The 15,669-nt window shown below is 29.8% G+C and overlaps 2 protein-coding genes across 12 annotated transcripts; one reads left to right on the forward strand and one right to left on the reverse strand.

Annotated features, from left to right (window-relative positions):
• Nucleotides 1–12: 12 nt before the first annotated feature.
• Nucleotides 13–11,199, reverse strand: LOC143147894 (uncharacterized). 10 transcript variants are annotated; one of them, XM_076313603.1, is made up of 10 exons: nt 11,135–11,199; nt 9,977–10,117; nt 9,761–9,903; nt 9,642–9,665; nt 5,799–8,989; nt 5,186–5,720; nt 4,852–5,118; nt 4,445–4,571; nt 4,242–4,313; nt 13–2,947 (listed from the first exon to the last, which is right to left on the reverse strand). In XM_076313603.1, exons 2-10 carry the CDS (start codon nt 10,068–10,070, stop codon nt 2,418–2,420), a joined length of 4,983 nt encoding a protein of 1,660 aa, XP_076169718.1. In that variant the 5' UTR covers nt 10,071–10,117; nt 11,135–11,199; the 3' UTR covers nt 13–2,417. The 10 variants fall into 10 exon arrangements, 7 of the variants coding, with proteins under 7 accessions (XP_076169718.1, XP_076169717.1, XP_076169716.1 ...); XM_076313602.1 differs by having other exon boundaries at nt 11,087–11,155; XM_076313601.1 differs by lacking the exon at nt 11,135–11,199 and adding an exon at nt 10,364–10,600.
• Nucleotides 11,200–13,091: 1,892 nt separating this feature from the next.
• On the forward strand, nt 13,092–15,096 carry LOC143148052 (DNA polymerase delta subunit 2). Of its 2 annotated transcripts, none has more exons than XM_076313920.1 (6): nt 13,092–13,345; nt 13,418–13,711; nt 13,877–14,071; nt 14,146–14,380; nt 14,444–14,736; nt 14,818–15,096. In XM_076313920.1, the coding sequence occupies exons 1-6, from the start codon at nt 13,165–13,167 to the stop codon at nt 14,934–14,936; spliced, it is 1,317 nt and encodes a 438-aa protein (XP_076170035.1). In that variant the 5' UTR covers nt 13,092–13,164; the 3' UTR covers nt 14,937–15,096. The 2 variants fall into 2 exon arrangements, with proteins under 2 accessions (XP_076170035.1, XP_076170033.1); XM_076313918.1 differs by having other exon boundaries at nt 13,099–13,345; nt 13,418–13,722; nt 13,855–14,071.
• The last annotated feature ends 573 nt before the right edge of the window (nt 15,097–15,669 follow it).

A 15,669-nucleotide genomic window follows, 5' to 3' on the forward strand; every position in this document is an offset into this window, starting at 1 on the left:
TTGCATGTAAATATGTGGAATTGATAGAGGATATGTACTAATGGTATGGGAAATAATAACAATGAAATGCATACTCTAAGCAAATAAATTTCTGTTCTGTATAACAATATATTAATTGTTCTCTATCAATACCCTATGTGTTATAATGAGCACGGAGTTAGCAGTATCAATAATAATAATCGTAATAGTAGTAAAAGTCGCATAATGATTGCTGTGCTATTAACAGTAACTGTAGAATGTAAATTCTTAATTTCACATATGTTAATGAAATTATGTGTTGGTGCAAGTACCAAATATGTCAAGTTATTATTTAGATTTTTTAAATATTTTTGTTATTATTCTAATCTATTCTGTTATGCTATAATTTTTTTTGCTGCAGTAATATTGAAAACTTCGAAAGATATTTCTTCGTGAAGATTGCATAATATTAATGATTAACAATTATTAATGTATCATTGGTATTTATCGTTTTTTTTATAGCACGTATTCAAATAAATACGGGGAAGCACGTATTCCCATAAATATGGAAAGCACATATTCCCATTTTATGAATTCAATATTTAATACAATATTCACAACAAAAAATAATCAATTTTTTCGCGTGCTCTTACATTTCATGAAATGTTTACCGAGTGTTGTCATTTTGTAAAAAAATATCTAAATATTAAAAATTGTTGGAAAGGCTATATTGGATGCTTAGAAAACATCATTTAAACAAATTGAAATTAATATGCAGTAAAACATGGTAACGTATATGCAATAGAACTTTTCTGTGCTATTTTATCTAGTATTCCAATAACTTGATTTGATAAATCAACCAAAATTAAAGTGTACATATTTGCCCATCACATTTCTAGTAAAAATAAAAATAGTACATATTTATAAAAAAAGTATTCGTGCTTGAATTATTATACACATTTTTGTTAAAAACTGACACTCAATCACAATACGGTCTTTTGTTTTACACTATAATACTTTTAGAGTAGAGAGCAGTTTTCTACTAATTCTTAATATAATACAAAGAAAAATATCATGTTTGAAGGTAACAATAATTGAAAATTAATATGAATAATTATCATATCATCAATGAAAGTAATAACATTAACTTATACAGGCACTAGTCATCGGGTGACGATTATACAGGGTGGTTGGTAACTGGTGGTACAAGCGGAAAGGGGGTGATTCTACGCGAAAAAAGAAGTCGAAAATATAGAATAAAAATTTTTCGTTTGAGGCTTTGTTTTCGATAAAATCGACTTTGAATTTTCGCTCGGTACGCGTGTACTTTATCACGTCTCGTTATAACGGATCTCACTGTAGATCGTTGTCTCGATGAATATTATCGCAGTTAGAGGAAGTTTAATTTTTCAACAAGACGCTGCACCGCCACATTTTAGTCGTCATGTGAGAGATTTTTTAAACCAACATTACCAAGGCTGGATTGGTCGTGCTGGAACAATAGCTTGGCCACCACGCTCTCCTGACTTAACTCCGCTTGACTTTTGATTATGGAGCCATATTAAATCAATCGTCTATTCTGAAGAAATCGCAAGTTGCGAGCAATTGAAAAAAAAGATTATTGTAGCCTTTCATACTTTAAAACAATCAAATACGTTAGAAAGTGTTCATAGAAATTTAATTAGAAGAGCAGAAGCATGTGTTCGGCAGAATGGGCAACATTTTCAGCAATTTTTGTAATAATAAACTTTATGATTACTTCATATTATTTCATTATGTATTCCTAATTTTCCGTTACGGCAAAAACAAACTTAAACTGCGATAATATCCATCGAGACAACGATCTACAGTGAGACCCTTTATAACGAGACGTGATAAAGTGCACGCGTACCGAGCGAAAATTCAAAGTCGATTTTCTCGAAAACAAAGCCTCAAACGAAAAATTTTTATTCTATATTTTCGACTTCTTTTTTCGCGTAGAATCACCCCCTTTCCACTTGTAACACCAGTTACCAACCACCCTGTATATTGAACGATGTTTAATAAATATTTACACGCGAAACGAAATCACTTAGTCGTTTTGATGTAGTCTTCACAAATCGATTATCTGCTATTCGATTTGATTAGCAATTAAAATTTATATTTTATCGCCATGAAGCTAATTGTATAAAAAATTATGTCAATATTAAGCTCTATTTATATCAATCTATTCCTACAAAACAAAGAGAAATTATATACTTAAATATAAAGTGCTATAGACAATCAATTAAATCTCAGCCACAATAAAAATTTGCTACATCTTATTTACATGTATATTTTATGTATAATATTCGAGATTCATTTCATAATGATCTCATTGAATAGAGTTGTCACTGTATTTTTGCAACGAAATTATTTCGGACGGACTTTAGCTAAATTATCTCTCTTAAAATTTTACTATCAACTTTACAATATGTTAGTTAGTCGTGAATTAAAACACTGCACTTTTCCGTGAACTCAACTTTCTCCTGGCTATCACATTGGGCACTTTTTGAAGAAGCTGAATCAAGGCTTCTCTCTTGTTGAGTATCTCGGAGAGGCACCGTTGGCAAAATATCATAGTTCAAGGAGTTTGATAGGATACATTGGTCCTGTGTAAAATTTATACTTTCCGATGATTCGAGCTCCTTATCTTTATTATCCAATTGTTCAATATCATCCTTTTGCATCTGTTTGACGGAAAAAGAGGGTGTTCCATTTGTAGATAAATTTAACTTTAAACGATCTCTAGTGTGCCTCAATTCTCCTAACTGATGTTGTTGACCATGACCATAATCATTTAATAATTCTATTCTATTTTGTTGTACTCCTTGTTGAGCGCCATCTACTTCGTCTTGTTCTTCATTGGCTGATGTAGAAGCACCAGGAAAGAATTGACTTACGTATTTACTGTCGCCAGTTTGAAATTGAAATGGACGATTTGAACTGCTCACAAAAAATTCTTCACTTCCTGAAATAGAAATAGAGTGTATAGTACTATAATAGAATACTTTGAATCAAGTATAAAAGATGCCCGAAATAAAAAAACCTGTCAAAATACAAATTGTGTGTTAAATTTCATGAAAATTAGTTTATTAGTGTTGGAGTTTTGAAAGTACAGCTCAGAAAAAGTAATTTTGAGAAAAATATGTCATATTTAATCCATATGGACGTATAAAAGCAATTTGTTAATTCATTTTATAAACCTTATCAATTAATGGATAAGAATGTATATATTCTTTATAGAATGTATACACAATAATAAAAAGAACTATGACAAAAGACCATTCGAACAATCAAGTGAATAAACATTCTACATTTGAAAAGAGGGAAACAATATTTATAGTGATAGACTGTCATAAAAATTAAATAACTCCAACATTTTTTTTTAATAACAAAATTTTGACATTATAGCTTGGTTCATGATGATTATTCATATAAATTAGTGAGAAAAACTGTTTGAAACTGTTAGTTATGCAGTTATATTTCACTTAATAAATAGCAGTAAAAAGGGAGATTATTACTACATAGAATAAAAATCAAGTATTGTCTAGGTTATATTTTAAACTGAAAAACCTCCTTAAATTCTAGTCAACTGAGCACACAGTCACATTTATAGTCACACCAAAAGCATGTATCAATACATGTTCGCACACCACATCACTGATGAAACTGGTATAAATGCATTTTCGTAAATTTAAATATATTTTGCACTGTTTTTAATAATTTTTCATACATTAAAATTAGATACCTCATATTTGAAACCTTATATGCTTTTATGATTAAAGATACACATTTATTATGCAAATATTTTGTTTTGTAAATTCACATTAAGAAGTACACTCTTTTCCATGTACTAGTAAATTGTAATATTTATACACATGTCTATAACACACATATTTGTTTTAATCTTTATAAATTTAAACGCATAATAGAACCCGGTTCAATAATAATTTTTTCACTTGTTAAATATCTGCAGAACAGTACTGTCATAGGTACAACGTGTGTGAATGCTTGTATATGTGACTACATCCTCAATTCACCAGGATTTAATTGCTTATATCTCAAAAACAAAACCTCAGATTGCAAAATGGCAAAAGATTTTCCAATTTCTTTGTGCAAGAAGATTTGCACATTTTTATTGATTTTATAATTTTAAAAATAATAATTAAATCCTGTCTAATTCTTGTAATAGTAACACAAATTTGAAAATATTTCATAAATGTTAGTCATATTTTAAAAGAGAGAATAATAAAGAAACATACCAGAATGGTTAGCATCATCATAGTCTAGAGGATATAGATCTAATCGTGGTTCATCTATCATTTCCTCCCAATCTAAATAGAAAGTGATCTACATATAAATCTTACACAAAAGCAGTGTTATGTATAAATTTCATCCCTTTAATAGAATACATATTTATTGATTGAATAAACTATTAAAATATTTTAAATTAGTGATAATATACCAGCATATGAAGTTGGTTCCCATGTAGTAGTTGTTTCTCCTTGAGTATCGGTAGCTAATGTTTCCTTTGGATATTCGTATACGCAGTGATAACGTTGCTTCTTGAACCAAACACTCTTCTTTTGATCCTGGACAAATCGCACATTGTCGATCCGATAAAAATTGTTAAGTTATATCTATATTTAACATATATCTAACGTGTAAAAAGTACATTTGCTAAATACCTCAAATTAAATCTGCAATAGAAACATTCATGAGAAGAAGATTAAAATGTATAACATGTTCTATATACAAATAAATGATACACCTACCGATTCGTCCTAGCAGCAAAATTGAGGACAAGAAGTTATAAATGCTTATACTACATTTAAGAAAAAGTAGTCAAGATAATGCTATCATAAAGCTTACGCCAGATTTTAATGTTTTATCTGGAGATCTTAATGCGGAACGGTGGGGTGCTAATGTTGCATTCCAAGCGGATGGTGTGAATTCTTCTTCTTCTTCGTCATCGTCTTCCTCTTCTTCTACTTCTTCTTCCTCATCATCCTCTTCCTCACCCTCTTCTTCCTCTTCTGCATCCATCTCATCTTCAATATCAGCATCTACTACTGTTCCTTCATTATTATTCAAACTACTTCGAATTTGAACTTGCTCAACATGTGGTTCATTGTATCGCTAAAGAATAATATAAAACAATTACCAAAGATAAAATAGTTCTATATTTCATCTATAAAATAAATACCTTCCAAACAAATTCTCCAGAACTAGAGCTATTGTCTTCATCTTCTTCATCTTCTTCCTCCTCCTCATCTTCTTCGTCATCTTCATCTTGACTGCCCCAACCATGTTCTGTTGCAAAACTTGTTGACATTAGGTCATCTTCTAATGGTAAAGGTAATGGTAATGGAAAAGGTGGAGGTAACTGTTGCCATTTGGATTCTTCTTCAGGACTTGGCAAAGGTGCAACTCCACTTGCAATCATGATATGTGATTTATCATCGCGAGAACGAATAACTGAACAATTATAATCTAAATTTTCTTCTTCTGAAAGATCACCATTAGTTGTATCTCGTTCATCATCCTGCAATTTTTCATCTAATCCTTCTAATAAAATCATTTTATTTGTTCGAGTATCAACTAACAGTACATCATCTGATGTAGCAGATTCTTTTGAAGCAATTGATGTATCTCTAGAATTTGACATTAGAGACTCTGAAGTAAGAGTACTTTCTCGTTCTTCTTGGATTGGGCTAAGTGGTGTACCATACACATTATACCTATGTATAATAAATAACTTTTTTATTTAATAGCTAGTGCTATGTTATACAGATTATTATCAGAAATAGAAAAGGTACCTTATTGAAATACCCACTCCTCCACTACCTTGATTTGACAATTCTTCATTATCTTCATCATCATCCCATTGTTTATTGTCTATATCACTTGATGCAGAAGGATTATCATCATCATCATGAGACTCCAAAGGTTCTACAACAGACATTTGAGCACAGGGCAATTTTTCTCTAAGTTCATTTCGAATTGCTGTTACAATCTCTTCCTCCATGCCATATGACACGTAAGAATTGTCACTACGTAAACTCATTGTAGAACTATCTTCATCTTCGGTTTCATTTTCTTTTTCTTCGCTTTCATTTTCGTTTTCATCTTTGTTTTCACCTTGTAAACATTGTTCTGATTCTTCATATCTACTGGAATATTTAGTATTTACTAGTATTTTATTCTGCACTGAATCTTTATGTTGGAATATAGAATTAATGGCACTTGGATCTTTTAATTCAATCTTTTCTTCATTTTTAATTACATTTTTTGTGCATGTTTCTTTCTCATCTTCTGACATTGAATTCATAGTATCATTTTCTATTGAATTTACATCATAAATACAACTGTTATCATTTTCTGCTTCAACTACAGTATCTAGAGTTTTAACGGAATTAGATTCCTTTTCTTTTATACAAAGAATTTTGTTTTCTGTATATTTAACTAAAGTTAAATTTTCTGTTACTTTTTCAGATTCTTGTAGTGTTGCATAATACTCAGCATCAAGAATAGTGTCTAGTTCAAATAAAACCTGTAATTGTTGTTCTTCAGAAGATATTGGTACAATTGTTGTAGAATCATTAGTAGAAGATAAAGGAGCTGAAGATGGACAAACATTCTCTTCTTCCTCGCAAGATTCTTTATCTCTAAAACCAGAGTCAGAGCTTTGCTCATCATCAGGAGTAGATAATTGTTTTCTTTCTTCTTCATCATCATTTGGTAAACATCTGCGTTCTATGTCCATTTCTTCTCCATTAGAAAATTCATCATCTGCATTATATGCAGAATATTTTATATGAGATTGTGATGTTTCTGGTGTCGACACAGTAGTTATAATTAATTCTGGCATACTATTATTTTGTTGTTTAGATGATGATTCTGTACAGTCATTGAATTCACCTTCATACAAGAAGCCAGGTACTTTCTTTTCTAAAGCAGAATCCAATGCATGATTCCAAAGTATAACATCAACTAAGTTGCTTTCATCTGCATCAAAATTATTTGAAAAATTATTAGAGAAGCAAGTATTGTCATTGTTTTCATTTTTAGATACATCATTATATTGAGACTCATTATTTTGTTTTAACATTTCAAAAGAAGATGTATTATCAGGTACAAAACGAAGAAGAGGAAGATTAGGATCTCCTTTTGATAAAAGTCTCAATACATGTTTATCATTACGAGTTTCTGTGCTTGTACTTGCAACGGGTGTAATATCAGTTTTTATAGTAGATTCTTTATCATCTAAAGATAACCTTAAAATTGGTGTCTGACCCTGATCCATAGTTAATGTCAGTAGTTTTGGCCGTTCTGAATTATCTAACATTTTGATCTTACTAGAAGTGTTATTTGGCAAAGGATCTCGTAATTTTCTCAATGCTTCATCAAATTCATCTATATGAATACTATGTCTAAGATCACTATCGCTACCAGTAGCAGGCAACTTTTTTTTTGCATGCTTCTCTGATATTTGAGCTCCCATTGATAATTCTGCATCAGAATCAAGATCGATATGTACAAGCACCATTAAATCAGTAACAGATTTAGATTTCTGTTTTACTTTTTCAGTATAAACTCCTTGTTCAATTCGTCCTTTCCAACTTTCTTCTTCAGTCTCAGAACTAGATTCATGATGAACCACAATATTTCTAACATATGGTACATTTTTCACTAGTTCACCCGGTCCAAGACGAAATGATGATTGACGTGGTGTATCATCAATAATAGTAGTCCAGTAATCTGAATCAATACTACCTCTGAGATCCTGTAAGCTAGCACTACGAACCGTTTTAGTCATGTTAACTCGTAATTTCTCCCATCTTTGTTCAAAGTCCAAATACTCTGTCTGATTATTTAGAAGGAGTTGCTTCACTTCATCCAAATTTGATCTTTTTTGTGGATTTAAATTCAAACATAAATGAATTGCTTGGATCACATTTGATGGACAATTTTCTAGATAGGTTTGCAACACTTGTGTACCGTTTGGTAAGAAATTAGTTCTTAGAGATAATAGCATTTGAATTACTTGTTCATCACTCTTATCATTGAATGGCCTACTTCCCCATGTAGCAATTTCCCAAAGGAAAATAGCATAACTCCACATATTTGCTTGGGATGTAATTTCTCTTGTCTCAATAGTGGTATCAGTACATTCTATGCTTTCTGGTGCCGACCATCTAATAGGCAATGCACGATCTCCAACCACATAATAATCTTCAGGATATTTTTCCACACCAGTACCATAATCTCCCAATTTTGCTGATAAATCTGATGCTATTAAACAATTTCTAGCGGATAAATCAGTGTGTACAAATCCGTGACTATGCATATGTTTTAAACCAGCTGCAATATCCAGTGCCATTCGAACTGGAATATTTTCTTTATTAAGGGCTTCTTGAGATTTTAGATCATGGTTTGATAACAAGAAACTTTTTAGGTCACCTACTGGACATGATTCAAATAACAATAGATACGGGTCAGTTTCTAAACAAAAACCCAACAGAGTCAAAACATTTTGGTGGTGGAGTTTTAAATACGGCGTAGCTTCGCCAAGAAACCAAGCTTTTTCTTTTGAAGTAGCTTCTTCGGTAAGAATTCTCACAACAACACCACCATTTTTTGAAGTCCTGTTACATCCTTCTAAATCTGCTCGACCCTCTACAACTTTTCCAAACCAACCATGACCAATTTCTCTTAAATATTTTAATTTTTCTCTTGGTATAGATAATTCCTGTGCATCAAACCATTCACGACAAGGTTCTGGGAGAGTATTAGAATCAGAGTTATGTTCTTCAAAAAATGATGTAGATAGTGGTAACGGTTTGAGTTTTGAAGAATTTTTAGATCCAGATATAATATGGTCTACCGGTATAGGTTCAAACTGTACTCTGTCTGCAACAGCTAAGATATGTGGAACATCTAACTCTAAACCTTCAACAGAGTGTTCAAACGCTGATTCCTGCCCGATGTTGTTTCCATCTTTGAACTCCTAAAACATAAAACCATGGTAATACTCTCCAAATTATTTTACAAAAACTAGGAAAAAATAAGCATTCTAAAAAGTGAAAAATTAAAATACATTTAGTATTAAACATTACATACATATTTATAGATAATTTTTATTATCAGCACTCAATAATGATGTATATACTTTACTACTTGTAAACAATACACATGCAACAGTTTTGAAATGTTAAAAAAGAATACAGCAAAATTGATTATATATTCACTGTCTGCCTACAAAATCATATATACTTAAATTGATTTCACATGTATTTAAAAATAATAAGTTTTGAAACAATAAGCTATTGACGTGCGACTCTTTCTATAAGAATATTAAATTAAGTAAAATATTAATTCCTTTTATAACAACTATACATCTATAACAATTGTTTAAACCGTTATTATATTCTTACAAATAATGGTATAGCAGTTTCATAACATAATTGATTAAGTAAAATAAAAATGCATTACTCAATTTTTGTTTCAAGAATTTTTTTGTATTCTTGCTCACATTTGTATTATATCTGTAGCATTCAAATAAAGAGAGTCATTGTTAAATTTTAAAAAATTCCTTAATATTTTTTCTAACAATAGTGTCCTAATATTTTTAGTTCAAAGGGTTGTAGCATCAAAGTTACCTGTTTGCACTTTTCTGCTTTGTCCTACAATTAGAAACGTATAAATCATTGTTAAGACGATAAGTAACTATAATAACTTTTATCTGTTATAGATAATATTATACTTAATAATAAATTACCTGAAATCCTTTAGGTCGTCTAGGTCTTCGACAACAGAGACATCCAACTAAAGTAAATGCTGTAGCAGTCACGCTTAAAAGTCCAATTGTATATTGTATCCAATATCGTTCCCATTTTGATGAAGTATAGATGTATGGAAAATCTATCACAAGTAAAATAACCTCTCATTTGTTACATATTATTAAAATATACGTTAGTACATACTATTAACATACCTGTTCGTATCGAAGACGATACAGGATAGGCGGTAAGTGTTGGTAGACCCGCCCAAAACAGCCAACATATCCAGCATAATATAATATCCAACATCGCGCATTGAAGCTCTTTAATGATGTTCACGATCCATTTAAGTCATTCTTAAAAATTTAGGATTCGTTGGGGTGGTGTGCAATTGTAAAAACTTAACGATTTATTAAGTTGTAACACGTTCCAATTTTACGACATACATATTACAACTTTCCGTAATCTCATATTTTAACATCTACACTTTATTGGAAACTAGCTTCGATCGTACGGAATGTTGTTGAATGACTTTGTCACAGCAATGATAAAATGTTGCAATAATATGTAAAACAGAAATACACGTTTCTTAAGGAAACCACCTGGGCCAAGCATGATACGTATCGTGAAACGGATACAATACAATCGGCCACGGTCCGGTTAAAAGGTAGGTGTAAAATCACCACGCTTGCCAAACCCAGTTCTATTCTTGCCCCTCTATTCTCTATGTTGCTCTCTTTCTACTTCCAATACACTAAATGCATATATACACTCTGGCTAGACAATCGCTCCGGTCTGTGACATTTTGATTAGCGCCACATCATATACAATTGACTATAGAGTTGACTGAAAAGTGTAATTAAGTACAATATTTCTTGAATAAATATAATTAAATAAACAACTAAATAAATTTTTACTTTTTTTTAACTATAATCGTAGAATAATGTGTAATATAGAAAATCTGTATGCAACAAACTGATTTGATAATAGTTAATTAGTATGAAAATGATTACTATTTTCAAGGATTAATAATTTTACAAAATAATTCCGCTACTTTTAATTACAATCAGATATAATTTACAAGATACTTTTTAAATTTGTGATTCATAAGGTTATATTTAATTATTGTAATTTAGTTTACAGAATAAGTATCATACAATGATAAATGTATAACTAGATGCACTAAGTAAGCAAAAACTAATGTTAGCAGCTGTGATTGTTAATCTTCAAATTATTATTTACTAGACATTTAAATTGATATAAAATAGAATGTCATGTATTAATTTTTTTAATGAATCTATTTAATTGAAATAACAGTTGTATACTCCGAGGAAGGAACATGCGAGATTGTAACACAGTATGGGGTGACGCACTAGCGAACTTTAATGTCGGATGCAGAAACTCAGGGACGCGACTGTATACTTGTTGGCCCCTGCATATGAGCAGCTTGAGCATACTAAAAGCACAGATGAAGTATAGGATAGATTTAACGTCTTATGCAAGCTGGTGGTTCACGAACTGAAGTACCGACTTCGTAAAATACTAGTAATTATGCAGCGCACTCTACATTTAAGGGCAGTGACTGGAAATCATATCCAACCCAATCACTGGCGTCGGTAAATATAATAAATGAATAAACGAGATATAGAAGACAGTTTACACGAGTTAAAATCACAGACGGAAATATAATAGATGTGGCAGATAATGATTTTTCGTATTACACGGATTAAAAGTTTATAAGTACCCTTATAATTTCCATGTGAAATCCATCATATTGATTCAGATTGGAATAAAAGTTTAGTATTTATAAGAGTAGAGATTAAAACTAAACATGAAGATAATTAATTACTTTGGTAACAATAAAAATCACAGATGAGATGTAGCATAAACGCTCAGAAATAAAAATATCGACCTTGTAAAACATCAGTGGTTTATAGCGACCTCTTAATTCAAGAATGTTAATTCTAAGAATTTTATTCAACTAAATCACCGAAGTCGGTAAAGGTAGTAATTATATTTTTCCTAACTGATAGGTTTGAGAGAACCACAAACGATATATAAAGATAAGTTTTCTACGTTTACCACAGATGAGATACAGAATAGTCACTTCACCTTACGAAAGTTGATGTTACATAATCTGAAATACCGACACAGGTAAAATATCAATGGGATTGGAGCAATACCATTCAAATAAAATAGACAGGGACAAATAGATACATTTAATAATTTCTACTACTTCAAATTACTACTACGAGAAAGTATTGAGAAAGGAGACTCCAGCAGAAATAGAAGGAACCAAAGTTCCTTCGATCTTCTTGTTTAATTCTGGATAGAAATTACTTTACTAAAACAAATAAAACAATGTAAGAATATATGGAACTTTATATATGTCATAGTTGTATATTTGAATAAAATGTAACAATCAAATCTTTCAGTGCTACTTGAAATAATCCAAATTTCATAAGTTGAGAATATTCATAATTTGTGAGAGTCAAACATTCACCATATCTGCGCATTTAAACAAATCGGAATTGGATATTGATTAAATAATTCTTAATAAATTTTTATTCGAACTATCCAAATAAAACGTTTTATTCGAATAATACACATTATCATTATTCATTACTTTTAGTGTTTGTCTGTAACGAAAAAAGATTTATTTAAAAAAAGTTTATTCGAATAATGTACATAGACGAAAAAATATTTATTTGTTAGTTTAACGATGAAACTATCTGTTATGTATGCATGTGTGCGTGTTTATATTACGTACAGTAGTGATTCTATTTTCTTATTGGTATCAAAATAATTATTTAATTCTCGCCATATTTAGTTTCAATTCCTACATATAAGAGTGCTGAAACTTGATTCTAGTCTGAATCGATAAAGTTGGAAGTGACACAAAAAAACATTATTGCACTGTCTATTTCATATCTCATCTGTGGTAAACAATTACAAATTACAATTACAAAAAACATTATTAAATTTTAATTTAATGATTTAATTAAAAAAATAATATGAAGTATACATTTGAAATAAAAGTCCTCTTGCATTATATAAATGTTTTTTTATAATAATTTTTTTTTTAATATTCAAATGCTAATAAATTTGAATAATAATATATTTTTACACATCACAATTTTTTATATTTTAAACTTGGATACACAATATCCAAAAAATCCACCCAGAAATGATCTATCTTCAAGAATTTGAATAAAAATAATTATTTTACCAAGTGTTATCCGCCTTTCTGTTGATAACAGTAAATATTTTTGTAGTAAATCTTAAAAGTGCATTAAACAAATATTCTTTTTTTGCTTTGAATTATTTAATTTTAATTGTTAGCATAATGTATCAAATTTATTGAAATTTATCAACATTTAATTGATAACCATAGAATGAAATAATGTCTTCTGGAATGGAAATTTATTCACCGTTGGTGTATAATCGTAAATCATTGAAATTTCAAGATTTTGCAAAATTCAAAGTACATTCAAAAAGTTTTGAGAAACAGTATTGCGATATATACTCTGTAAGATTAACAACATTAAAAGATTGTCTTCTGGAAAGAGCAAAAGTCAAATGGGGTAAAGTTTTCTTACATAAGTTATATCATTATTAAATTAGGTTATATTCTGAATGCATCTCTTTTATTCTAGCGCAATATGAGGTTATTACATTGTCAGAACTTGCTGAAAAGGATCAGGATAATAACTGTATTCTAATAGGAACATTGTATAAACATCAAGAATTAAAACCATCAATATTGCGCGAGCTTAGTGAAAAACTTCAAGTAACGCCTCAACCCCCTCAAACGAATTATGCATCATTTAAAGACGCATTATTTTTGGAAGATGAAATGTTGCGTATTAAATTGGTCGGCAATCACATGAATATTCAAGATGTAGTTACCGGTATTGTTTGTGCAGTATTTGGACGTGAATTGGAAGATGGTACATTCACAGTAAATATCATTATTAACAATTTAAAAATATAATCACATAGTTGCAAAGAAAATTATAATGTAATTTAAGCAAATATTAACATTGTGATATAAAATCTCTAAAGTTCTGTTATAAAAATATATTGATTATAGGTGATAGACTGGTGTTTTCCAGGATATTGTCCAAAATTAACTACATTTGATAAACCATTAAAACAATGGGGACAAATTTTAATAATTTCAGGGTTAGATTTAGCCAATAATACACAACCATTAAGTTTAAATCTGTTATCTGAATGGATAATTGGGATGATTGGTTGTATAGAAATTCAAAAAACAATAGCATCAATTGTGTGTATTATTATAGCAGGTATATATTTATATTGACCTATATGACAATAATAATAAGACAATAATAAAAATAAATTAATAATATTAATGTAGGAAATAGTGTAAAAGGATCTGTAGAGACACATAATTATGAAAGATATTTTGAAACTAAAGCAAACTACGAAACTTTGTTAAAATATACGGCAATGACAACACATAAACTTGACGACTTTCTTCATTCTATAGTGCAATGTTGTCCTATAATATTAATGCCTGGTGAATTTGATCCAACTTGTCATATGTTGCCTCAACAATCATTTCATCCTTGCATTTTACCTCAATGCTTTAGGTAATGTAGTATATTTTTATTATGTATATTAGAAAAATATTTTTTTAATCTTATATGATATAGGTTTAAAAGTTTCCATGGAGTCACTAATCCATGGATTGGTAGTATCAACTCTCGTACTATAGCTGGATCTAGTGGTCAACCCATTATGAATATCATGATGGTTGCTGGGCTTGCTGATGTTTCACCATTAGTATGGTTAGAACGCACATTAGAATGGCGACACTATGTACCTACTGCACCAGATACTGTACCAGGCTATCCATATTCTGAGGTTGATCCATTTATTATGACAGAATGTCCAGATATATACTTTGTTGGTAATATGGATAAATATGACACCAAATTAGTAACAGGTAAGAAGATTCTTAATTCATTTTTATTTCTATATTATAGAAAAGAAAATAATTATGATAAAGTAGAATATATATTCACAGCAAATGAAGGACAGGCAGTAAGATTAATTTGCATTCCAAAATTTTCTAAGTCACAAACAGGTGTGTTGGTTGATTTACAGGATTTAGAAACTAGGCCTATTTCTTTTACTATTAGTTAATTTACCGACATATTTAATTAGTTGTATTTTTAAATATTTACATAAAACAGTAACACATTATCTAATAATGAATTTGCAAAAGAGAATAACAATATAAAAATTGTATCATATGGTTTTAACATAATTTGTACATAGTAAATATATTATTTATTTTACTGGACAGTGCATTTAATTGTTTATACCTTTTTCATATTTATGCATAGTCTTTCCTTAATAACTGAATGTCATAATAAAATTGTAATTTTGTTAATAATATTTGTTTATGTTGAAAGTGAAAAGTAAAAAAAGCTGTGTTTATGTGTGGTATGTTGTGTATTTTTCATTTATATGTGTGTATATAGAAAAACAAACATTATTTAACAAATTATGATATTATTGTGTTTTATAAATTTACCATGTTTCCTTATATCAATAAAATTGTATTTTTAATAATTACTATAATCTTTTAACCTTTGGACAGCAGACATTTCTGATCCACACTAAAAATTCTAATTCTTTAGTGTATTCCAAATTAAATTTGGAATCCAAATATGTTTCAAGTTTTGGGTAAAAAATGATCCAGGTTTGCCATCCGAGGATTAATAGTATTTACTTCTATATTTGGAACAGTATACCATACATTTTATAGTTACAAAATAATCTGGCGTACAATATTTTTATATGATACATATACACAATAATACTGACATCTCTTAATGCTAAAATACTGTTTTGTTTTATGAAAATACTAATA

Source organism: Ptiloglossa arizonensis, chromosome 6, assembly GCF_051014685.1.
Source record: "Ptiloglossa arizonensis isolate GNS036 chromosome 6, iyPtiAriz1_principal, whole genome shotgun sequence".
Classification (NCBI taxonomy): domain Eukaryota; kingdom Metazoa; phylum Arthropoda; class Insecta; order Hymenoptera; family Colletidae; genus Ptiloglossa; species Ptiloglossa arizonensis.

Coding starts and splice junctions, on each gene's coding strand:
- LOC143147894 (XM_076313603.1), bottom strand. CDS start 10,070: ATGTTGGATATTATATTATGCTGGATATGTTGGCTGTTTTGGGCGGGT. Junction 5,721..5,798: donor GGAGTGGGTATTTCAATAAG/GTACCTTTTCTA, acceptor TATTATACATAG/GTATAATGTGTATGGTACAC. Junction 4,572..4,851: donor ATAAAACATTAAAATCTGGC/GTAAGCTTTATG, acceptor CGATTTGTCCAG/GATCAAAAGAAGAGTGTTTG.
- LOC143148052 (XM_076313918.1), top strand. CDS start 13,165: ATGTCTTCTGGAATGGAAATTTATTCACCGTTGGTGTATAATCGTAAA. Junction 14,381..14,443: donor ATTTTACCTCAATGCTTTAG/GTAATGTAGTAT, acceptor TATATGATATAG/GTTTAAAAGTTTCCATGGAG. Junction 14,737..14,817: donor TGACACCAAATTAGTAACAG/GTAAGAAGATTC, acceptor ATATATTCACAG/CAAATGAAGGACAGGCAGTA.